The sequence below is a fragment of the Cynocephalus volans genome, chromosome 15, assembly GCF_027409185.1.
Source record: "Cynocephalus volans isolate mCynVol1 chromosome 15, mCynVol1.pri, whole genome shotgun sequence".
Classification (NCBI taxonomy): Eukaryota; Metazoa; Chordata; class Mammalia; order Dermoptera; family Cynocephalidae; genus Cynocephalus; species Cynocephalus volans.
In genome coordinates this window covers 61315551-61342375 of record NC_084474.1, presented here as the reverse complement: position 1 = coordinate 61342375, position 26825 = coordinate 61315551, and the positions used below count along the sequence as shown (strand labels likewise).

At 35.0% G+C, this 26825-nt stretch overlaps 1 protein-coding gene and 1 pseudogene across 2 annotated transcripts in view; both read left to right on the top strand.

Annotated features, from left to right (window-relative positions):
* ANGPT1 (angiopoietin 1) overlaps positions 1 to 26825 on the top strand; it is a 255227-nt gene that overhangs the window by 208626 nt on the left and 19776 nt on the right. For both annotated transcript variants that reach the window (XM_063079869.1, XM_063079868.1), the window contains exons 6-7: positions 3437 to 3538; positions 12334 to 12500. In XM_063079869.1, the coding sequence (XP_062935939.1) occupies positions 3437 to 3538; positions 12334 to 12500 (269 nt within the window). The remainder of the gene's footprint in view (positions 1 to 3436; positions 3539 to 12333; positions 12501 to 26825) is intronic.
* LOC134364142 (phosphatidylcholine:ceramide cholinephosphotransferase 2-like) lies at positions 15937 to 16424 on the top strand (annotated as a pseudogene).

The following is a 26825-nucleotide window of genomic DNA, read 5'->3' as shown; positions in this document are numbered from 1 at the left end:
ATGGCTTATGGTTATTTCCCTCTCTGAATTCCCTTTAATGCATATATAGTGAGAAACAGAATTTTTCCTTTCATTTCATAAGTTTCTAAAAGAAAATGCCCTATAAGCTAGCTTAGTTTCATCCAAAAAAAAAAATATATATATATATATATATATCTGCTTTTCGTAAAATATTAAAAATTTGTTTTTGAACTTATAATTCCCCTAATTCTTGGAAAAGAACTATAACAAATGTGTTGAGCCTTTTTCATTTAAGGTTATGGAAAAATAATTAATGTCCACAAGTCTAATCATTCCAACTTGTATAGAACATAAAAGCATAAAAACTGTGTGAATCAAATTTCCCTTTTTTTGTTTGGGTTGAAACCTCTGTATTATGTTAAAAGGTGTTTAATGCTTGAAAGCTTTGACCTTGCCTGGGATAGGAGCCAGTTCAGTCTTTTCTTGGATAGAGTTAAGCCCAATCTTATGATCAATAAATGTAACAGACGTGGTAAGTGTAGCAGGGCCTTGTCCACAGGAAGGATACCACCAGATAGAACAGACCACACAATACTGGCAAATGGACTTTTCAAGTCCTTTTATGTCTCAAATCTTTTTGAAACTGACCATTTGTTTTCTTGAACTTCCTTCATCTGGTAAGCATAGGCTTTTGTTTTTCTTTTCACCAGAAATAAAAAGTGTTTTGCTTTTTTTCTTTATTTTTTGTTTTTACTATAGTGAATTCAACTTCTTAAATACATATTTGTGTATGTGTATACTTATATTTTAAAAACTAGCATGCTCAAGGTTAGTAATGACAACATGATTAACCAGAAATTAGAAACAATAATCATAAGGGCAATTTATTGAACTTTTACATATTTTGGTTTTGTATATTACATATTATTCATAATAAATTGTAAAAACTGTATGCAATGTTATATATAATTATACTGTAATATATTAAAAGTTATATACATACAGTGTATAATGCAAAATATAAATTCATACTATCTCATCTGTGAAATACATCTTAAAGATGAGAGTAATGATGATGCCTATGAAGTGCCAAACACTATTCTAAACTCTATGTGCATTGACTCATTTAATACTCACAGGAGGTCTAAACAGTAGACAGAGCAGTGGTGGGATTTGAATCCAGGCAGTCTAGTCTCAAGTTCATGCTCCTAACCAGGGTGTCATTCAGCTCTATTGTGCCTATATTCCACAAATGGTAGCTATTGTCATTGCTGCTGTTGAGTCCTAATAACAATTGTGGAGCTTATGTCCAACACCTTAACCTCCCTGCACCTCAGCCTCCAACCCTGTCATCTGCCTGGGTAATTTCTATCTCCCCATGGAGCTCTGGCTTTTTCTCTGGGCTTTCATCTAAGAAATTCTCCCAGTACATCTTAACACTTACAAGTCACTGCATGTCTCTGTTTAAAAGGAAAGTTGCCTTTTTCAAAAATTTGTGAGTGGCTTTAAAACTAAGCACATGGAATTTTAATAACATAGGTAGCAGTACAGCATAGTTTTCTCTGTATACTCTCTATTTACAAATACAGCGGTTCCTTTCCCTGAGCATGTGTGTGTACTTTTTGGCTTTGCAAGCACAGTTTGGAAAACTTTCAGGCGATCAATGTCCACCAGGAAATAAAAATCAGGAAGAACATTCTGGATTAACCAATTAGGGCAGGGTTAAACTTAAGAAACTAGTGACATTAGCTTCCCCTGGCAAAATGCTTCCTTGATATTTTCACTTTCTCTTACTGATTTAAATTTCACCAATAACTCTCCACCTTGATCACTTCTGACTCACCTTCTATGCCCTCTTTAATCTGTGCCATCTGATTTTATTCTCACAGGAATCCTGCAGTCTCTCTTACCAACGTTACTAACAGCTCCATCCAAATTTAAGTATGTGTTTTCTTAATAATTATTTATTTTGACTTCTCTGGAATGTTTGGTTAAGTTGATCACCTCCCCAACTCAAAATCCATTATCAGCTTTCCTTGCATTCCATGAATCAAGTTTTCCTATTTTATCTTTCTTTATTGCATTTCTATTTATTCAACAAATATTTATGCAGTACCTGCTAAATAACGGCTGGACACTACTCTAGGCACTGGGGACAGAGCAAATGAAAGGAAATTCCTGCCCACCTAAGGGCCACCAGTGTATTTCATCTCTATCGGTTGTTCACCAAAGCCTATTTCTGTACCCTCCTCCTCCCCTCTACACACACTTCTTTCAACCTTTTTCTTTATTTCTTCAAATAATGCATTTGTTGTCACACTATGAACTACTGCCTCCAAGCAGACTACTCCCAATAATTCTGAATTATGTAAACATAGGGCTCAAATTTGTTCTTTGAATGACAGTCCTTGCTTTCATACCCGTTAGCCATTTGTACTCCAAAGGCAAAGCCTTAGAGAAAACACGAGGTTTTTCCTTGAATCAGAGCAAAGGTCTGTGCACACACAGCCTGCGTGCTGCTGTTCTTCCTGTCCACACCTTTGAAATGCTTTAGTATTCAGTTGCTCAGGGAATGGTGTTCTCCCTACCCCAGCCCTTGAATAACCAAGCTGCCACATTCATGCCACATTATTTACAGTGATCGCTCTCCGAAGGTAATCCCATCACAGATATGTTTCTCTCCTTGGACGGCCTCTGGGGGAAACAAATCAATTCCTAAATACATACTATTGTTTTTAGAATAATTGAAATAAGCATATTTCTTTGAAATATTTGGATGACTTTTCCATATGGGAAAGAAATGTTTGTCACAGTCAGAAGGAATACAGTATGTCATGTTCTCCTCATTGTTTATGACTAAAATTCAAGCAAATAATGTATTCTCTGTATGCTGAGGAATAAATGTTGCCTCTACTGTAATACTGAACCATCAAGAGTAACTATTGTAATATGTAAGTGTGTAGGAGTTTATATGCAATGAAATACCCAATAGTTAAGTATGTGATATTTTAATAATTATTTTTCTGAAACTTTTATTCTTATTATATTACCATTTAAATCAATTAAAGACTTAAAAATTCCAAGTCTTGTGTTTTTACAATAAAATCGTCTGTAGTTTTTTGAAACTTGAGTAACATTTTGTTTAAAAAATTGAACATACACAAGTGCATATTTCCATTTAAGACAAAGATTAATTTGAAAGTCTTATAGTCTGAAACTGAGGTTGTTAATTTTCAGCTGTTTTAAATTTTTGTGAGTAATTCACGCACTATTGATAGAATTTAATCAGAGACAACTCAAATATGAACCATAAGAATAAATAACTAATACGTCTAAACTAACATTTTTCAACATAGTAATTTTTATTTTTTTATTTGTACTCCTATCTACCCTACTCCTATTTTGAAATATATTGGATACATGATTTCTGTAAAATAGACATGGTTTTCACTTGGCTGTATTTTTCCTTTATCAGGTATTTTGCAATATGGATATTAATGGGGGAGGTTGGACTGTAATACAACATCGTGAAGATGGAAGTCTGGATTTCCAAAGAGGCTGGAAAGAATATAAAATGGTAAGATGGAAGAATTTACAGTGGCTTTTGATGTTTTATCATGAGGTTATCTTCACCACACTCTGTGATAAACCTTAGCATTGTTAGGTGTTTTTTGAGTTATTTTTAAGATACAATGATTCATTAGTGGTATTATTTTCATTAGACATGAAATGCTCATAAATCATTTTCAGTAAATGATTTTCATGTGTGCATCAGAAAGGAAGATTTATTACTGAAATTACTTGGAACTGTTGTGTATTGTCTGGATTTGTTCCTAGTCGAATGAGGGTGGGGTGAGCTAGAACTCAGACCTAGGCTGTATACATGAGCCAGGACAAGGGAGTGTAGAGGGCTGAAGGTTGTGGGATAGGGCGAATACTAGCAATTTCTTCACCCATATGGCTGGCAAATTGTTGCTAGCTGTTGACTGGAAACTCCTTCTTGTGACTTTTCCGTGCAGCTAGTCTGGGCTTCTTCCAGTACCCTGATCCAGGGTCATCAGACTTCGTATGCGTCAGTTGACATCACATAAACACAGCAATAGAAGCTTTCAGGCCTTTTTAAGTTTTATTAGCCACAGAAATGGCACAGTGTTACTTCTACTGCATTCTGTTGTTTAAAGTTGATCACAGGTCCAGTTCAGATTTAAAGCAAGAAGAATACACACAGGTATGAACTGTGAGTCATGGTTCACTGGGGTCTCCTAAATAACAGCAGACCTCATCACCACCATCACCATTGTCCCTAGCCTTTTCATTGCTTAATATATGCCAGCTCTGTGCATAAATTCTCATCTAATTTTTATATCAAATCTATTAGCTAATACTATCCCATTTTAAGAGGAAGCATAAATTAGGGAGATCACCTTTTCCAAGATAATATGGTAGATGGTTGAAATAATCTATAATCCTACAATCCCATAGTCAATGTCTACAATATTAACTATTAAAATCTGCTGACAGAATGTCAAGGCATGGTTATGGAGAAGGATCTCCATTTATAGACTAATTCTCATTCTTTGACATCTAAAACTTCTGGATAAATCTTGTCTTGAATTTCTAACAAACTCCCATCTCAAAAGGTAAAGAAAAAGGTGATAGAAATGCTGTACTAGCCGAATTTCTGTCTTGATATCATTTTAGGCAATGTGTAAAAACTGTGGTTGGTTGACATTACAGTTTACTCATTAGCAAATTCATAGTTGGGTCAAACGACAGTAAACAAAGGGTTTAATAAATGAATGGAGGTCTGTAGTGTAATGTCTACAACATTTTCATCAGATTGTTTAACACTCTAAAAGCAGGTTGATAAAGTTTGAGGTTATACAAAGTAGAAATCTTGCTCTCTTTAATAAACTATAAACTCAAGATAGAAAGGTAAGCTGAAGCCAACAAGATAGAATTCCACAGAGATAACTGCAAAATCTTTTACCTAGATCAAAAATTAAGAGTAAGAATGCAGGATAAAGGGGACATATTGGCTTGAGAACATGGTATTTGAAAGATGGTAAGATTTACTTGGCTGTACATTCACTTTGCATTGTTGGCTACTCAACATCAAAGGCTAATGTACATCAAAGACCAGTCTACATTAATAGTAGTTTTTAGTCACAAAATTGCAGAACTCACTGGTGTCTGCTGTGTTTTGGGTACATGGAGAATGTGCTTTCAGGTCTGAAGGTTTTCAAACAAATAAACTTATCCTAGAGGCTACAAGCAGGGTGTGAGGACTCTAAAAATCATGTCTGGAGTAGGAATAGTTGGGGCTATTTAACCTGGAGAAAAAAGGAATTAGGTATAAACCTGTCTGATAGCTCTTTTAATGAACCGGATGGATGGATGTGGTACAACAGCCTGTTACTAAAAGTGTGGCCCAAGGAGCAGCAATATTAGTATCATTTGGGAGTTTATTAGAAACAGAATCTCAAGCTCCACCTAAACTTAATGAATAAGAATCTGCATTTTACCACACTGCTTTAGAGAGAAATTCCATGATGAATGGAGGAACATTCCAGAGAGGCAAAACTTGACTAAGTATAAAGAAAACTCTCTAATGATTAATTCTTTCTAATATGAAATGGACTGCCTGTTAAGTGGTGCCCTGTAGTAGAAGGTAGATCATCGTCTTTCAGGATTGTTATGGAGAATTGGAATGCTAGGTCAGATTCTAGGACCTCATTCTGCCTATGCGATTCTAAAAATATATGGGGGAAAAAAGATTATCTAAGTTCTAGATGAGGACCTTGAGTAATATCTACATCAACAGTTCAAAACTGTGGAGATTTTTTGATAAATCACTTAACCCATACCTTAGCTTTCTTACTTGTTGAAAGAGAACAAAATAATAATACCTCATCTGCCTTGCAGGGATGTTGTGAGGATTAGAAATATTGCAAGTTAAGCAACTTGGCACATTGAATTTTCAATAAACAGTAGTTATTATTATTATCCAAGATTAAAACATCAAAGACTGCAAAAATTTTACTTAACTCTGCCAAAACTATTACTTTTTGAACCACCTTAACTCATGATTATTTTCACCACTAAAATGGAATGTGAAGTCATCTGACAATCAGACTATAGATATAGATTCAGGCAAATCCAAAATATATTATTATTAAAATTAATGATAACAGAAAAATACCTATGAAGTTGTCATCATGGTGACTTTCCAAAATGGTAAATTATTAGCTGAAAACATCTGCTGCCTTGGCAAGCTAGTCACGTTAAGTAAGAGAGACTGACATGTAAAGTATGGAATTGATGTATGTCTTTACCAAATATGTCTATTTTTAAGCAATTCCTTTTTCATCACTGAAACAAGACTAAAATCCTTTAATTATAGTTTGCTGGAGTTTACCACTACCCCCTTTTTTGAATAAGAAAGACTGTCATGCTTTATTCAAATTTGAAAAATTTATCAGTGAGTGTCAATTTTGCATGGTCAGAAAATGTGTTTCACTCCAAAATTCTGAAACATTCTGGCAAAAATGAGTCCAAAGATTTTTTTTTTTATGTTAAAAGGATTCATCATATGTCACACTTGGTTAACATTCACGAAAACATATGGTAGAAAGTGTTTCAGTTGTTTCGTCCAGAGCGTTTCTTTCGTCTAAAGACGAAATAACATGACTCCATCAAGAATGGATACAGACTCCTTATGCCAATTCTTATCAGTCACACCCACTTCCATTCCCTGCAATTGACAGACCAGCTACTCACTTCTTCAGCTTAGGGTGCATGTCCTTTGGGAGAACAAGAACTTGACATACACCACTTTCTCCTCAGTCCTCCTCAAACTACTATTATATACACTCAAATGCTGCACTCCTTCCACGGGCATTGAGTGTAGAAATAACATTTCATCCCTCCTTTCTGTCTGCCTTTCCTCTCTCTTCTCCTTCATACTGGTTGATATTTTAGGGGTTGTCTCTTGCCTCATGAGGTTTCCAAAACAATATATTAATGTTATTAACACATGAGATTACAAATATGTATTATAATCATCATTATCATTTTTAAGCCTCTCTTAACATGGAAGGTTTGCAATTTATTTGGTTCTTAACATTGGCTTTAAGTCTACAAAAGTCTTTTACCTGAGCCTTGTTTTCACTTAACCTTCCTTAAGAGGAGATTCAGCAAAATCTGGTTTATGGATTTATAATGATGTTTGCTGAGAGGGAAGTCTGGAGTGGGCTTTTTAATGAGGCACTTAGGGAGCTATATTAAGTTCTTCAAGCCATAAGGATGCCAGTTAGTGGCCTCCAGCAATAACACTTATCAGCAATACTTTTGCATCTAAAATCCAATGAAGCTAGGAGTTCTAAGTAGTACCCTGAGTGGCCTAACTTTATAGTAGGCAGCAACTAATGCCCTGAAGACAAACTTGCTTTAAAAAAAAAAAAAAAAAAAAAAAAGAATTGCCCTCATAAACAGAGCTTCCTATTGACACAAAAATTTTAGTCTGAGAACCATACCTTCTGGGAATTCTTTGTTTTTGCAAAAAAAATAATACATTTTTAACCGCATTTTATAACTTCATCTTAAAAAGAGAAAAATACAAAAGAAATATAAAATTTTGAAATAAATTATTCTTTCTATCTTTTTTGAGTTGAGGGCTTCAGCAGTGAGAGGAGATGCAGGATTTAATTGTGTATTAAAGCACCTTTGGAAAACCACAGTTTGGTCTTATCTGTTTTCTTTAATAATTTGTATAAAAAAAAGATGAAACCCATAAGATACATGGACTGTGTCTGCTTTCAATTTTGCTTCATCTATAAAAAGTCAACACTTCCTGTGAGTATTATCAGAAAAAACAAATAGAGTATGAGAGACAGTTATTTTATTAACTTGAAAAGCACAAATCGAAGTTGAACATTTTTGCAGGTTTTGGCAAAAACTAATAAATGTTGGTCTTTCCTCTGCATGTATTTTTTTTAAATAAAATGTGCCTGTTAAGGCCAATTTTTAAGTCAGAATTAGTTTAGATTAATTTTCAGTGTCTTTTTTCCCTTTATTAAAGAAGTATAGGAGAAATAAAATCAATTAACCATGTTTCTGTATTATGAGATCAAAATATTTCATGTGGTTGTGATTGACATAACTAAACATAGTTGTTTTCACAAAAGTATATAGCATAGCATCCTTGGATTTTATTCAAAAAGGCAAGAAATTCTATTTTTATTACTATTGTTTATTCATTCATTACTGCTTTTCTACTATCAGCATGGAATTTTGTATAAGATTTCGTTTTTATTCTTATGGATGTTACAGGCCATTTGGGGTAAAATATAGACCTGTGGTAAGCTATGTGCAATAATTTTAAACTTATTTTGCGGGATGTACATTGGCTGTCTCTGTATTTTTTTTTTTCAAGGATTGTCCGATACACATAACCAAAACTTGCCTCCTGATATGGAGCTCAGAGTGACGATGGGGTTTTATGTCTGCCTTTTCCCTGTGTACCATTCAGATTGTTTGATCTGATTAATATATTCTTCCTAATTTGCACTTGGAATAGTTATTTTATGGTTCTCTACCTTTGGTTCATAGCAGACTCACATGTAGAACCTTTTAAATACACAGATCCCCAAGCACCCCAGACATACTCAATCAGGAACTAAAACATCTGTATTTTCAGACAGCTCCACAACTGTTTCTGATATGAAAGCAACTGTCAGAACTATTAATTTATTAGCATTAATTTATCAGAAAGATAAGAACTTAAAAATTACCTCTTTTGCGGATCCTAAAACTCGTGAGATGTGGAGAGAGAAGGAAATTAAAAGAAAAAGAACAAGAGAGAGTTGAAGGAGACAGGTCCTCTTTAGCATTAGGAAGCAGAGGTAAGAATAAGAAGGCAGTTTATGCTTTCATTTGTACCATAGGTTAACCCCAATTGCAATCATTTGGTTTAATTTCTTATTTAATAATAACTTCTTGGATTAAAATGAAAACACTCATTTGTATAAATCAACATTGAATTTGTCATAACATTACATTAGCCCATAGCATCTGAAAGCCTTTAAATAATTATTTTAGTTTCTTAATTTTCAGGCAAAGACAAGACCCTGGATTATTTTTGCTCTCTTTTTCGTACAGAGTAGAAAGAAAATTGCTTACCCTCAAATAGTTCACAGTCTCATGGAAGAGAGGCAACTAAGCAGAAAATTGCTATGGATTGTGTCATATCTTCTATCTATAAAAGCAACTAGATTTGTGTTAAGTGCTTTTCATGTGTCAGCTCTCTGTGAAGTGCTTTAGGTGTATTATCTCATTTCATTCTCACAGCATTTTATATGGAAATGATGTTTTTAATCCCTATTTTTCAGATAGAGAAACTGAGGCTCAGGAGTCAAATAGAAGGTTCCAAAGCAAATATGTGACAGAGCAAGACTTCAAATTAAAGCAGAGATAAGGGATAGAAGTTATTTAATCCAAGCCAAGCCTTTGTTCCTATTCATCAAAACCATGGTCATGCCTGATAAACTATCCAACAGACAGTTTACTAATGTGGGAACCCATTTCCCCTTCTTTCACGTATTTTTCATCTTTGTGATGAAACAGTTGCTTCTGCATCACTGCACTTGGCTATTAGAAGGTTTCCTCCCTACACTAACAGCCATTTTGATGCATTATAGTCAAACATTTTGCTCCCACAATAGAGGATATTTGGATAGTTTGGGGGGAAGCTGCGTGAAATAGAATTTTGGTTTCTAAAGGCAAATTTGACTGCTTTCTTTTCAGTTGCTTCTTCCTGAAAAAAGAAAAAGCTTACTATTTAGGAAGGGACATTTATCTCCACTCAGGGGGACATGCAGACCTGCATGCCAAGACAAGGAGGGAGGCTCTTGTCAGAATGACACTAATGCTTGTCCATTTCTGAGGCTCGCCCAAGATCGCTGTACTTTTCCCTGGGGAAACTGGAGAGTTTTATCCACACAGTGCTTTCAACAGCGTGGAAATATGTGACCTAAAACTTAACACTTCATCATTCCCAGACTCTTTATTCACATTTAGTATAATTGCCGAATCCCTTTTCAAGGACTACACAGAAAAGGGAATCGTCAAGTGGTTACAGGGAGAGTTTTGACATGTCTGAGCTGAAGCAGGAAAATCCCAGTGGTCTTATTTTTCTTCCCGGGGGTTGCTGTAATTGAGAGAGTGCAAACTCTGACTTTCAGCCCCCTATAACTTTCTGTTTTGCTTGTGCATTGGAGAAGGTAAGCTTTGCTCATCTGCTTGGTGTGTAGCACCAGCTGCAATGAGAACGTGTAAATTTCTTAGCATATCGGAAATCGCTCTAATGTTTCCTACCACTGTGGAACTTTTGCAAAGTGTCACTTGAGCCTTTTAGTAACAGAGAAGCAAGAAGCCACTGCCGTACTAACTTTAATGGGTCCTATATTTTTATTCTGAGCTATGGATAGGTGATCTTCAGGGAAGTATATATGCCCAGTGTATATCTGGACCAAGGGTGTTTAAACAAAAACTAAGTTAAATTGGAAAATAACTTTAAAAGTGTGGATACATGTATTAATAAACTTCGTTTTAACTTTAAATATAAAAAAAATACAAGTTATTTCCTTATTTATTTTAATGTAGGGCAAAAACCTGGAATTCTGGATCAGTAGTTCTTTCAGAAAACTTTCCCGTAATAAAATGTATCCAATCTCTAGTTTCAGTTTCCTTAAAATAGAACAGTACTTAAAGAAACGTGCAAAGAAGCCTAAGTCAAAAATCCTCTAAATTTTATTTTTTCCAGTCTTTTAGAAACTCAACAACACCAAATTCAAAAACATTTTTTATTGATTTTTTTAATTGATCAAACCTAGATATTTAAATTAGGTTTTATAAAAACAAAATTAAAATCCCTTTCCCACTAATTTTTAACTTATTTACATACCATATTATAAATATTATCATTACAATAACAGAACTGGGAAGAATGGGTTGTTACCAAACACCACTGGCCTTTGGAGGTAGCTCAGTTGGCAGAGACAGTAGTGCACAAGTGAATTTAATACATATTTAGTATAACCTGGTAGTCAATATATTTTAAAGAAGGAACAGAGTACACTTAAGTTGGTTAAGGGAGAAAGCAATTATGAAAACTTCTACTGTAGTTATAATTCTCTGAAACTGATATACATTACATTTAAAAGGAAGGAAAGGTTTTCAAAACTCTATTATCTGTGTTGAGAAAATAAGGACTTATTTTAGTACTTTCCTTACGTTTCTTAATATAGATAAAATAACACCTTTATTAATAAATCCCTAAAGTAACCAGACTTTGTTTCTTTGGGAAACATCAGAACATATACTGCGATTACTGGAGTTGGTCTTCCAAATATTAATGTGTGCAAGACAAATTAGGGAGTTTATTCAGATGCAGATTCATGTGGCTTTCTCTCAGATATTTTGATTCTGTGTGGAGCCAAGGATTTCTGTTTTTAGCCAGAACTCCAGTAGTTATGATTCAGTTGCACTTCAAGAAACTTCAAGAAACACTTGCCCAAGACAACCATATTGTCTACGACAAAAATTGTCTTAAGGTTACTTCTCTGAATGTTATTGCAAAGTCTTCCTTCCTTCCTGGTTTCCTCCTTTCCTTCTTTTCTCCCTTCTTTTTTCTTTGAAATTCAATGAACACTTATGGAGTGTCCAGTGTATGCCAGCTCTCTGCTAGTTTTTGGGGATTCACAAGTACAATACAGTTTCTATCATCATGTCAGTGAAGCATTATAAATGATTATAGTCATGGAATTACAGGTTTGCTTATTAATATTTAAAAATGAGAGTGTTAAAGCTTCAAAAGTCAGGGGTCTAGTAATACATAAAGTTATTAAGGGAGCATAATTGGACTCCTAATCAGTAATAACAAAAAATAATAATAATGTTAAATAACTTGTCTGATACCACCCTGATGATATCCTTTGAATCATGTTTAAATTATGATCAAAATACTTCATTAACTAGCATTTTAGAAGTATTTTCAAAAGCAAATTTTAAATTGAGAACTGTTATATGCTTAAACCTATTAATCAGATTCAGTTAATCCAAAAATGTCTCATTCATACGAATTTGAATTATGGTGATTTTACTATCATAAGAACAAGACATAAGCCTCAATGGAGAGAAACATACAAGAAAAGTATTGAAATAATAAGTAATTTTTTAAAAGTGTGTAAAAATGTGAAAGAAATACCTTTACTTTTAAAATTTCTTTTATTGTTGTTTAGACAATACTTAAATGCTGAACAAGAAAAGAGTTTTTCTCTAAGGTAACAACTGTGTCTCTATCTTCTTTCCCAGGGTTTTGGAAATCCCTCTGGTGAATATTGGCTGGGGAATGAGTTTATTTTTGCCATAACCAGTCAGAGGCAGTACATGCTAAGAATCGAGTTGATGGACTGGGAAGGAAACCGAGCCTATTCACAATACGACAGATTCCACATAGGAAACGAAAAGCAAAACTACAGGTAAGTCATGTTTCAGTGTAGTGCTCCACTACCTCTGACCTGGCCACTTAGTAGGTGGAAAAGTGTGAAAAAAAGAAATGACAAAAATCACCCTCCAAAATAAAAATTGAGTTGTTTGTTGGCTCAAATTCTAGAGGATGATGAATTAAGTCAAGAATAATGTTGTTATTGCTATGAAGGTGCAGTGAGTTCATAATATAAAACTGATAATGGAAATGACTCAAATGCTCCCTTCTACCAAAATAATTTCTAGTTCTATTTTCTTTATTTACCTTTCTTAAATTATTATTATTTTTTTAATTATCATGAAGGTGACAAGACTAAAATTTTATGGCTTTGAATGATTTACATAAAATAGATGAGGCATAATTTAGATGTTTTTTGTTTGTTTGGTAAATAATGTAAAGGCAAAAATAAATACAAATAATTGCATCAATATATACATCATTGCAGTTGCAAAAGTAGACCAGTTGTACACTCAACTGTAAATGTTTCTGATTTTTTTTTAATGAGCAGCTTGTACAATAGAAAAAAAATATGGCTAAGAAAATAATGATGCAGTAAATGTATTCCACAAACACTGTGTTACTTCTACGCTCAGGAAGTCTATTAGGCCCTGGTGATTCAGTGGTCAGTGATGAGGTCTCTATTCTTACAGATTTTACAGTCAAGCTTTGTTACTAACTAGGTCACTAAAAAAATGGCTGGCATTCATTGAGACCAGAGAAAATATTTTGGTTACTTTTATTTCACTTCTTATTAATGCAGTACTTGGCCCATAGCATCCTTAATTGTGTGTGCCTCAGTTTCATAAGTAAACTAGAGTTGCAATGATTTTTAATTCTCAATATTGTGGCTACTATAATTCTACCTTGGAAAAATAATTGCGTGCAATAAAGGGTTGGCACATTGCTTCAAGCAAATTGCAATGATAGCAACCAGAGCCTTTTGCTTTGCTTCTAACCTGTGTGGCTGTCTTCACCTAGTTCGTGTGCTGCTTATTTATCTTTTCAAGACATACCATTCTTTAGGGGTTTGAATATGCATCTTTTTCACAGGCAAGACTCATTTTATTTTAATGGATTATGCATGGAATTGGATCCTTGGAGACATAATAATCATTTTCTTAACAAATAGTGATGATGTCACCACAACAGTGGATACGAAATAGATCTAAAGAGTTGATTGTCTCATGGGGGGAGCAAGGGTGCACTTCATGGCAACTCAAGAAACCAAAGAAGAGACATTTATAAAATGCAATGCAGTGTAAGAAGAAATGTTTCCAAGTAGGTCAATATTTTGAGAGTTTTATAACAAGAAAAACCACTGTAAAACATCAGGGGTACTCTTATGAAAATGTTTTTACCTGAAACTTGAAACTATATGAAACTTGGCTAATGTCAGAAAGCCTGACAATAGGACCAGCAAATAATTAGTCTAGCCTTTTTCTAGGCTCCTGAAGAATTTGCTCTGGTTCCTTTCCAAAATGTCTCCAGTTCTCCAAAGGTGATTTTGTGTGTGTATGTGTGGTATGTGTGTACATGTGTAAGGCTTGGGTACTGTTAGGGGGACAAAGAACATTTGGGCAGGTTTAGGGAGATTGTCACCATCTGCAGTAGGCTTCAGGATGTGTGGTGTGAATGTCCTCACATCTGCATGAGGAAGGAGCACTTACCTCCTCTGAAAGTGCCCGACTACCCTGTGTCCTCACCCATGTGATATGAATCTGTGATCAAAATGTATCTTCCCAGCTAGGATAAGGCATATACTCTGGGATCCCCATTTTTCCTTTTTTTGAGAGAACTGTAAACCCTAAGCATCAAAATTGTAAAGCCAGAAAGAACTTAATTTAATTCCAGACTTCTGCTTTATGGGAAAGAAAGCTGAGGACCAGAAAGCTAAGGTCCACAATATTTTGCCCAAGGAGGGAGAAAGATTTAAATATGGGACATTTGGCCCATCTGATTCAATGTGGTATCTGTTCTCTCATGCTGCTGTAATGAAGTGGGTGGCTCTGGTCCTCTCTCCTGCCAGGACCTAACAGAAAGTAGGTCTGCAATCATCACCTTCTCATGCAATTAAATATAAGATTCACATTGGCATCAAATGGGAAATTAGAGCTCATTAAAACATAATGCCTGCTCTGATGAAAGATTGGTTAAAATAAGCACACTATAAAATGGTGCTATTCACTCTTCAAAGAAAATGGAACAGAAGCTTGGAAAGGGAAGCTAAACCCTTGAGACATTTCTCCTTCCCCATGTCAGTGCTCCTGCCCGCTACTGCTGCTCCAGCCCAGCAACGCCACGTGCAGCCTCAAGTTAGATCTCCAGCTGTCCATCACTACCTCCTTTCATGTCCCTTCCCTCTGAATAAGGATACCTCTTTGTGATAAATTGCTCAAAGTTGTAATGCTAGTATTTGTACAGTATTTTGCCATTTATGAAATGATTATTTTTGACTGTTGATGTCACTGTGGTTTACTGGGTAAATACAAATATAGGCCCTTGCATTGTTTTTTAAAGCAAAACCATAGAAATTAGAAACCAAATACACATATCAGACAAGAAGAAGCATAAATTAATTTTAACTAACTATTAGGCACTTAAAAATGTAAATGTAAAATGGCATTTTGGAAGTATAAACTATAGTTACACTCCAAAATTCTTCCTGAAATGTTTTTACAACACAAAAGCACTAGCCTGAAAAAGATATTTCTAAACAAAAATAATTGTCTCTTTATCAAAAAAAAAAGGACATGAATTCAAATCCTGTATGACAAACCAATGATTAAGGTACTGGTGGGTAGGAGAAAAGAGCTTCTGAAATTTACATATTTGATTAAAATGTAAGCATTTAATAAAACTATTACATATAGCATATAATAGATATAATAAAAGTGCATAGTAAATATAATTAAAAAATCAGGAAAATAATGAATTTGAGACAAAATTTTACTTTACAATGAGACATTTAACACATTGAAACAGTACAGTAAGTATCCAAAAGAATGCAATTGGCTACCTCTCACAACTTGTAATAATATTTCTTTTGTGAATATGGTGTATCATAACATACATTTTGCAGCATTCATCATTGCATAGGAGGTAAATTAAATAATGAATTCCAGCGTGGCAACTAGATTAGCTTATGTTTATAGTTCCTTCTTTTTCTTTTAAAGGACAGTTTTAAATAATTTTATAACAAAGCACTCTTCTCTTTCAGGATTCATTTAGAATACAGCATGGCTAGATTAATAAGTAATAAAATAAATCAAAACTCAAAAAGTATGTATCTGTATAAAAACTTATCTTTGGGTACCTTTGACGTGATTTTCAGTGTTTGGGTATTAAAGTCAAGAGCACTTCTAAATAGAAGAAATACTTCTAAATAGAAAGGGGCTGAATTATCAATGAAGACTCTCAGGCAAAGCACGATGGATTCTATGGTTGATTCTGGTGGTAGATTGTCTGTAACTGGGTCGCATATTTTGTGCAGAGACTTCCTTTTCAGCAGTCACACAGTTGTGATGACTCTTCTTCATCAAAGAATATTCACCCCATCACTTCTGGTGGTAACATTTAATCTACTGGCTGAGTGCTGCCGGCATCATCTGTGTTCTTGTAGCACATGAACACCATGTTGTCAATGTGATTGTTGCTTATTACATCATAATGCAGCTGTTTTGGTGGTTCCATTCAATGGCCAATGAAAAGAACTTGAAGGTCTTTTCACAGACTAATTTCTTGTGTCAAGCATGGTGGTTCACCACCTTTTTTTTTTTTCTGAGAAAAATGTGCAAGGCTCAATATCTTGCTGCTTCTCTTGGCCATTGTCTTGGCCTCCTGGCAGCTTCAAATCATTATGCAAAAAATGTATTCATGGGTTCAGAAGATAATTGAAGACAGCAAGATATCTACCTGAGGAGCAAAACAAAGGCATCAGCTCTTATACCAAAACAGTTAACGCTGAAACCAAAGGTATAGTTTTGTTTGTTTGTTTTAGAACTTACTTGTAAATGAAGTAGACCAAATTTTGTATAAATGATTATAAAGATGAATGAAATATTATGCTTGACTATTTTTTTTTTAATTCATCCTATGAAATGATTTTGAACACTTTTAATCATTTAACACTCATAATGACTTTTTGAGGTAGGCATTATGAGACACATTTTAAAGATGAGGACACTGTGGTTTTGACTGATTGACCTGATCAAATTGAACTAAATGCCAACTAAAATTCAAAACTCTGAATTCATGCTAGGTTTTTGTTTTATATTTTTTCTCTTTTAGATTAAATTCAGAAGTTTTCTGAGAGTTTTTTTTTTTTTTAGTGTTCTTAGAAATTTTATTTTTAAGATTCTTGTAGTAGCTGTGATCATAGTGTATAAACCTGATTTAAGAAAAAAATTCTTATGCTTTTGACACATATTGATTTAACGTAAGTGTTATGAATGGCTATATGAGCTTATAAATATGCACATGATCTGCATATTTTCCTTTTATCCTCAAAGGGAACTCCAAATGATTTTCTCAGATAGAAAATAAAATCTATAGAACCCAAGAGAATATAAATAAGAAAAAAAACAATAATGTAAGAGTGTCATGATAAACATATCATGTGAAACAACACACAACCAATGTGAAATTATTAAATACTTTCTCTAGAGAGTTAGTATTATCCAGATCCTCATCATCCAACACCCAGACTATTATAGAACCTTCCTGGCTCTAGTGTTGATACACTGAAATATAACTTCGACACTATTATTGGGATGCTTTTTCTAAAAGGCCGTCAGTCAGACTTTCCCCTCCTTCATGTATTTCAACAGTGTTCAAATATCTGCAGATTAAAGTTTACCACTAAGATTCTTCACGACTTGGCCACTACCTACTTATCCAGTTATTTATTTATTTTGTGTGTATGTGACCGGTAAGGGGATCACAACCCTTGGCTTGGTGTCGCCTGCACCGCGCTCAGCCAGTGAGTGCACCGGCCATTCCTAGATAGGATCCGAACCCGCGGTGGGAGCGCCGCTGCGCTCCCAAGCGCTGCACTCTCCAGAGTGAGCCACGGGGCCGGCCCTATTTATCCAGTTATTGCTACCATACACTCCCCAACCTTGCCTAACCAGATACCATCCTCATTATAATTATGTTCCAATAACTACTTGCAATTTCCCTAAACCCTCAATGCTTTTGTTTGTGCTATAGCCTTACCCTTAAACCCACATAGAACCAACTTGTCACATGGATACATCTCACATCTTTAAGATTCTCTTTCAGGCCAGGAAGTTTTCCCCGATACCTACCTACTATGTAGATGCTGCGAGGTGCCAACCTACTGTCCCCTTCAGAACTGAAGCTTTCCTTCTCCCACCTCCCAAGAATGCTGTTGGCTGACAGCGTGCAGCTGAAATCCCTTCTCTAGGCATTGCCTGTGCTGAGGAGAGTCCTATTGTCCAAGGTCACTACTCTTTCCTGTAGACAGATTGCACCCAATGACTGGTCAATATAAGAGTATAAAGGCCCTCTTACCCCAATTCAGGCTAATTCTAAAAGGCCATTGAAAGTCTACAATTCTGCTTGAGGTTACCAGAGGTCTGCACTGTGACTGCATGGGCGCCCTACTTCTCCTTTTGCAAACTCCTGCTTGCTTCCCTCTGCCACAGATCTAACAGCACTCCCCTCTAAGCCTTCCTACACTGATTTCCCAGAGAAATGCATCACTCTTTTTCTTTTTTAAAAAAAAGAAATTTATTGAAACATATTGGTTGTACATATTTATGAGGTTCAGAGTTATATTTCAATATATGTATACAATGTCTGATGATCTATTAAGGGTAATTAGCATACTCATCATTGCAAAACTTAATCATTTCCTTGTGATGTGCACATTTGATCTCCTCTCTTCTAGTCCTTTGGTAACTGCACTAAAACATTGTTAACTATAGATTCCTGATTTGTCTGTACATCAATAGGGCTTATTTGTCCTATGTAGTTGTAATTTAGTGTCCATTAACCAACCTCACACTGTCCCCCTTCCCCCTCCCCTTTCCCATCTCTAGTAACTACAGTTCTCTCTCCTTTCAACAGTTCAACTTTTATTATTATTATTATTATTATTATTATTATTATTATTATTATTATTATTATTATTATTATTTGTTGTTGTTGTTGTTGTTGTTGTTGTTTTGTTTTGTTTTGTTCTCTTTATTAGCTCCTGCATGGGAGTAAGGACATGTGGTATTTCTCTTTCTGTGCTTGGCTTATATCACTTAACATAATTTTCTCCTAGCTCACCCATGCTGCTGGCAATGGCAGAATTTCATTTTTTTATGGCTAAATAGTATTTCATTGAGTATGTGTACTATTCTCAGGCCAATTTGGATGCTCTGTGCTCCCACTGATCCATAGCACTCTGTGGATAACTATCCAGTAGTCACATTCTATTATAATTCATTAATAAGTGTTTATAGTAAATAACTGTGTGTGTTCTAAGCTTCTGCAATTCAAGCTCTACAATTCATAGAGTATAGGAGTCATTTCTAACAAAATTCAAGATATATACCAAAATTAGCCAAATTATTAATGAAGAGTTGATTAATATTCGTTGTGCACACACTATGCTCCAGATTGCCTTGTTTTACCTGAGAAAACTAGGACATAGTACTTTGCACAAGGTCACAGGCACTGATATGAACAGGCGTCAGAATATGAACTTTGGTTCCATAACTACCCACCATATGGCCATCCGCCATTATAGAGAACTCCATCAGTTAATTTCTGGAGTTGAATAAACTTAAAGCACATATTCTAAGATATAATATATGTTTCTTCTAATCCCATTTCTGTCTTTAATAATTTAAATGTCTGTGGGCACATTATCTCGTCTGTCTGGTTCTCAATTTTTATGTCCTTATAAATTAAAGTATTTGTAAAGCTCCTTGCAGCTCAGAAATTTTCTGGAACAGAACTTTTATGTGTGCATTTCTTTTCTATTTTTGTGGCCTTTCAATTCTTTGATAAATAAATTTTGATCTCTGTAATAAATATTTGAGAGTTTCCATTAGTTTAAGGATTGTAGTGACCTTTTCCTTGTCATGAAAGCTTTGCTGGTTCCAATACATAGAGTTAAAAAACAAATACACAACCATCACTACCACAGCAAACACTTAAAAAGTAACAGACTAATTGTGTTCAAGGAGATTCTGTGGTTTACTGGAAAGGGCTCTGGTATAGGAATCAGAGATGTGGAGGCTGTGAAGAAATCTGGCTTTGCTATCTGTAAAACCAAAATGATTGTATCAGTCAGTGTTCAGTCAGGAAAACAGAGCCATAATGAGTATTATGAAAATAAAATTGAAACACGTGCTTGAAATTTGGCATGGTGGATAAGCTAGAGCTTGCAGAGAAATCTGAGAAACCAAGCACGTCCAGCCATCAATGTGGGACCACAAAAACGAAGATCTATGGAAAGCCATTGCCTTGTTGGAGCTATGTTACCTGTGGTTGTGCAGTCAAGCATCTTGTGGTGGGTCTGGAGCCACCACCAGCATCAGGAAGTCAAGCTGGATGGTCAGTGGAAGAAAGGACAATGGTGGAAATTGCCAGGTACCTCTGCCTCTGAACATCGCCACATCTGACAACGTCCTGACAGTTGCGCCACTGCTTCATTTCCATCTTCCAGATCTCACACCAAGTCCACTTTTGGCCAAATCTAACTTGGAGTCATACAAAGAAGTGGGTTCTGGGAAATGGAATTCCTAGATTAACCAAGTTGACAGAAGTACAATCTAGCTGTACCTGGGGGCAAAACATCTATTACTTTTATGCCTCAGTTTTTTTTATCTTTGAGTGAGTATCCTCTAGTCAGAAAGAGTATACAAACACACCTTGCATTTGGTAACCTTAAATGCCATGCAAATATGAAAGATATTTAGATTTTCTTTAACTGAATTTGTATCGCACCCCAGAAATTTATTGTTAATTTAATAAAAAATTATAATTATATATTATATATCAAAGTCACCAACACTTTCCCAAAATTTTCCTTTGCTAATCGGTAGTTATTTATTTATTTGGATTCTGGGTTCAATCCAGGTTCCTTTGTTGCATGTGCAGCTATGTTTGTTTAGTCACCTTTTCTCTTGAAGAGTCCACCACCCATCCACCATTAATATTTTTGATGACTCCAGGTCAGTTTTTCTCAGAATGTCTCTCACTGGATCTATCTGATTATTTCTTCCTGGTAGATTCAGATTAAATCTTTTTGACAAGAATACTGTATTATGCTGTTGTGTTCTCTCCATTCTACTCATCCAAATGCACAAATGGTCAATTCGTCCCATTATTGGTTAGGCTAAGTTTAATTCACTTGTAGAGGTTTTGTTTTTGTTTTTGCAATGATATATGTACTCTCTGAAAGAAAATTCTTACAAAGGACCATAATGTGCAAAACACTAACGTATAAAAAGCGGATCTACTTTGAAGTGTGAGAATGGTACAATATCTCTTTGGCCCTCCCCTTGCTAGTCATTTTACAAATCTTTCCATGAACTTTTTGAAGTACCCTTGTATTAGTACAGCACAGTTTAAAAACTATTGTATTATTATATTATTGTAACTAAAAAGTAGGACTTAACAAATGGAAGTAAATGTAGTTGTATATTTTTAAATATAAAGAGAAAACTATATAAAAAAATTTTAGTCTTAATGTTAGAAAGGCATAGTTTTCATGAACCATTTCATTAGAAAGCTATTTTGTATGTGATTTTTTTTTCAGATCTTGGGAACAGTTTGTTCCCTAAAATTCATTCCTCTCTTACTTTTTTATGGTTTTCATTTAATTGCAAATCTCTATTACATATACTATAATGAGCCCCTCTTTTAACTAATAGAAAATTTGTTAATTATATCTGAATGATAATGTTTAACAATTTATAGTGCACAACTTATAATTAAAAACTTACTATAATATTTATAATGCACATTTTTGTGGATATTTATATTGTATTGTCTTCATATTATTTATTGGGAAAAAGATTTCACATGAAGAGATTAATAGAATTTTGGACCAAAATCGTGAAAAAATACCTTGGAAAAAACTTGGCCATTAACTAGCTTTTTGCACAAGGTTTATTTTCGGCTACGATCTTTATTGGGAAATAGTTTGGTGTAATGTGTAAAACATTGCATTGAGGATTCAGAGACATACCTTCTAGGCTTGGATCTCCAGTTACTTTTCTGAATTATCTTGGACAAGTGGCTTCACTTTTCCAAGTCTCAGATCCTCAGAAGTAAAATGAAGAGGGAAGGCTTAAATTTTTTCCAATTACACACTTTTTTTTTTTTTTTTTGATCATTTAAGTACTCCCATGTTGTGTGTGTATCTCAGGGATAGAACAAATTCGTGTGGATTGAAAAGAATTCTCTAGAGCCTCCCATGTAAATTTGAGCCCTGAATTTTTGTAGGCATTGCGAAACTCTTGTTTCACTTCACTTTTGTTTTTAGTGAAATATTTCTCATTTCTCTGATAGTCTGGATTACATGGTCCTGGCTGGAACCAGTAGGAGATGTGTCGAAATACTAAGAGGAGAGTTATTTTTACAACACTTCTGGACTGATCAAGGTAGAAAAAAAAATACATAGGGAATCTCCTGGCAAGTTCTACCCTTTTAAATTTCTAGCATAGGTTATCAAATTCAAGGTTTTAAGTATTTTTATTTGTATTTTCAAATAATTTCTTCAGCTTCAGAGATGTATTACTTTTATTTAGACTGTAATTTTTGTTGTTCCTTCCTAAAACAGAGAAGTCATTTTAATCATCAAGATTTACATATCTACTCTTTGACTTAGATAAAATAATCAAGAGAAAAAAGCCTTTCCAGGTCTTCAGAGGCATGGAGAGGCACAGTCTTATGAAGTCACTTTGGACCTTCTTCAGGTCTTCTAAGTGTCAGGAAAATGTCTTGACTTTAATGCACATTAATGTCAGTTTCTATACTCTGGGATTTTTTCCAAGCTGATAAAAACAAATGTCCCAATGCTATTAGGTTTAAGGATTCCCAGAAGATTCCTGTTACAGAATAAGTAATGTCAGGACTCAGATAACTGCTGACCTAGAAACTTATAGGTTGACAAATATTGCTAGAACCAACTAGCACTGCCTCCAGGAAACAGTTTTAGGAGATGTCATGTGATCCACTGCTGTTCATCTCCACAAAAAATGAAGGCTGTATCTTCAATGAATGAACTATTTGTTATGTATCTATAATGTGCTATCCCGGGGTAAAATGGCCACGCAGATTTCAGTACAGTTTTGTTTAAGTGTGCTCACGTGTGGTTGCATACACATATGGGAGGGGAAGAGAGAAGGGGGTGGATACTATACGTCAAACAGGCAATTACAATGCCATAGACACAGCCAGTTCACTAATAAGGACAAATATGGCATGGATAAAGAGTCCAAGCTAATTTTGAAAGGTTAGAAAGGCTTCCAAAGAGTGTCCTGAGTCGATATAAAAATGGTAAATTGGAATTATCTGGGGAATAGTTTAGGCTTAACAAGTAAAAGAGAGAACAGCATATGCAAGGGATCAGAAGGGAGGCTCAGTCTGTCTTGTTAGGAAACTACAAGCAGTTAGGTGTTGTTCAAGCTTCAAGTCTAAGGGGGTAATACGAAGAGTAAAGGAGGACCAGACAACTAGCACCATATGGAAGACTCAGGACAGGTAACCAATGATCCCTTCAGATGGCCTTTTCTCACATGGATTTTTTTTTTCACTCAATATTTTGATTACTCTGTTCATTAAATATGAGTAACAACAATGTGATGTGCAAGATACTGTGAGTGAAACAAAACTCCCCAGAACTCAACCCCAGTCCTTCCAGAGTTTCATCTCTTTGCCTGATTTGATTTTCTTTACCCTTTGTGTCTTAGCTCAGTCTGTAAAACTCTTCTTTTTAGGTTGGGTAAGGAGATCCTTCTATGAACTCCCACTGTGCTCAGTGTTTATCACACTGGGATGTAATTGGCTGTTCCCTATAATTAGACTTTCACCTCTAGGAGGGCAGGGACCTCTTCACAATGCTTGGCATGTGTCTGGAAAGGAAGTACTTCCTAATAAATATATGAAAGACCTATCAACAAAGGTTGTGTGTGTGCGTGTGTGTGTGCGTGTGTGTGTGTGTGCGTGTGCATTCAATAAACACAGCTGACTAGTATATGGCAATTATTGACCTAGATGCAGAAATTCAGAGGCCAAGTCAAAATCCATTCCCTGAGAGGCTTAGAGTGTAGAATGTCAGCATATGACATTTTCCATGTAAGATTTTTAATAAAGTGCTATGTCCTTTAGTTTCTTGAATTATAGCTTAGATAAGATCCATTTCCCTGATTATTCAATTTCAGACTCTTCTAGGTTTTTGTCTTTAAAAATGATATGCAAGAATTTCAATATTGCATCATACCAAGCAAATAAAATAAAATATTTATAAAGTAGAGATACAGCATACCTTGTTCATTTCTCTTTTAACTGGATATAGTTTTGTTTTCATCTACATAACTTTACTAAAATTACTCTCTTAAAAGTTATTGTAGTTCTAGGCTGGCCCGTGGCTCACTCAGTAGAGTGCGGTGCTGATAACACCAAGGCCACGGGTTTGGTTCCTACATAGGGATGGCCGGTTACTCACTGGCTGAGCGTGGTGCTGACAACACCAAGCCAAGGGTTGAGATCCCCTTACCGGTCATCTTTAAAAAAAAAAAAAAAAAAAGTTATTGTAGTTCTTTTGAAATCAGAGTCTGTATTCATTCATTCATCCAGCCTGCCAATCACCAGACATTATCATGTTACTATTATTTTCCTGGCAATATGCCAGTTGTTTCCAAACTTGAGTGTGCATATAGTTGACTAGGGTATTTGCTTAAAGTGTTTATTTCTGAGTCTCATATCTTGAAATTCTTATCCCGGGATAGGACCTAGATATCTTATTCCTACCAACTATACCGAGATGATGTGGATGAAGAAATAACATGATAGTAATGCTGAAAGAGACACTAAGCTTGCTGCAGCTTGTGAGGGGCTAATAGTTTAGGAGGAAGAAGCAAACATAGGATAGTTGACTTAAAAGCTTCAGCTGAAGTATGTATTAGCGTGTCTGTTTGGTTTTTGTTTTGTTTTGGTTTGGTTTTGGTCAAGGAATCATGGACTCTTAAAAATTTTGATGGAACTATGGACCTTCTCCCCAGAATAATGAAGAAACACAAAATTTTGCTTACATTTATGTGTGATTCAGCTCCACACTCACAGTCTCTGAGTAAGAACCCTTGGAATTAAGCTATAGTTGGGCACTAAAGAAAAGTGGTCAATTCCCCTGTGGTTGAGGATGAATGAGGTACATTGGAAGACAGTGAAGGGAGCCAGGAAATGCTTTATAGAAGAAATCCCTGGTGATTTGTGAAATAAGAGTAAGTGTTCATGAGGCAAGTATAGAGGATGGTAGCAGGAGGAGGAAGGACTTGAGATTCCAGCCAGAAAGGGCAGTGTGAACAAAAACAGAAGTGGGACAGAACCTGCCTTAGAAAACAGCAAGTATTTTGCATGTAGAAGTTCATTGAACTACAGATAGCAAAGGGCCATGATAAGGAGATTGGCCTCTTTCTTATACTAATTGTGGAGAGAAATAAGCATGCTGATGATTTTGTCAACAGACGAATCTGCTTATGCATGTTGAAGTCTTATTTCTAGACCTTACAGCAACATATAGTCCAAGTACAACAAGAGAAACTATTTCCTTTTTGCAAGAAACCTCAGACAGTGCCTCTCAATGGTTTTCAACATTCTCCTCACCCTTTCCTCTCGCTGTGTCTTCCCCTAGGGGATGCTGGAAAGAGTTCCTTGCTGCTCTTTTCACAGAAATAAAAATGAGAACAAACCAACCTCCCCTGGATTTGTTTATACAAAAAAAATCACCAATTTCTTTTACAAGCTTTACAAGGTTCTGACTTAATTTTTGGTAAAAAAGCAAAACCCATAAACTCTCTGAGATGGTTGTTGCACCAGAAGAGGGTTTGGCCAGTGAGCCACTTACTCCGGGCTGACTCTATCAGTCACAGATGACCGCAGGGGAATTGAAATATGTTTAAAGGACTGTTTGTATTTTTTACAGGGATCTTAGTGCCGTGTAATTTATTTTGGCACTCAATTTTTTGATATATTCTTAGAAAAGAAGGGGAACACTGGAAGAATGATTTATTTATTTTTTAACTAAAAACAGAGAATCACAACAGTGTGTATTTCTGAGCTTTGGGAAATATGGTTTCAATGTCATAGATCTCATGAAAATATATATATATGTGTATATATATTTTAAATGTATTTATTTATTTTTTAGGAAATTTACTTATTTTTAATTGAAACATATTAATAGTACATATTTATGGGGTATAGAGTTATGTTTCAATACATGTATATAGTGTGTTATGATCAAATCACAAAAACTTGTTGTTTCTTTGTGATAAGAACATTTGAGCTCTTCTCTTCTAGCCATTTGAGGACAGACAATAAATTGTTGTTAATTATAGGAGCCTAGCACTACTGTACACCACTAGAACTTACGTGTGTGTGTGTGTGTGTGTGTGTGTGTGTGTGTGTATATATTTAATGTACAGAATAAAGTGTACTCATAGTACTATGCAAAGGTACCCAGGAATAACAGTATGTGGGTTTGCTATTTTCTTTGGAGGAAGAATTTATCATGAGTTTTGAACATATGCAAGTTTCATGTTTGCTGTTGAGAAAAACTAATAGTACTGAGGTTTTGAAATAGGAGTCACTTTTAAGAGTGTTCCTAGTGTCAAAAGCTTGAGAAGACCTGGATGGTTGATAAACTCATTTAATCAAAATTATATATTATATTAATGTTTGTAAATAAAGGGAGAATTATTAAAAAATATATATTGTCGAAACTTAAATAGATGAAAAGTCAGTGTACAATTTATACATGTATAATGAAAGCTAATACCTAAAACAATCATGTTAAAAATCAAAGAAAAAATGGAACTGGATTTTCTGAAGCTTCTCATTATTTGGACTGTGGTTTTCTGTAATTCTAGAAATTGATTTTTTTAAATCACAGCACAGATTCCATCTCTATCTCAACATTTTTTTAGACCATCTCTATCTCAAACAGTTTTTCACACTTGACACCTTATACTACACATATTAAAAAAATAAATAGCATATCTACCTCAGAAGATCTGAGGCTTAAGAAGCACATAATATAATGTTTTCCTTCTTAGTGTAACAGTTAGGTTAA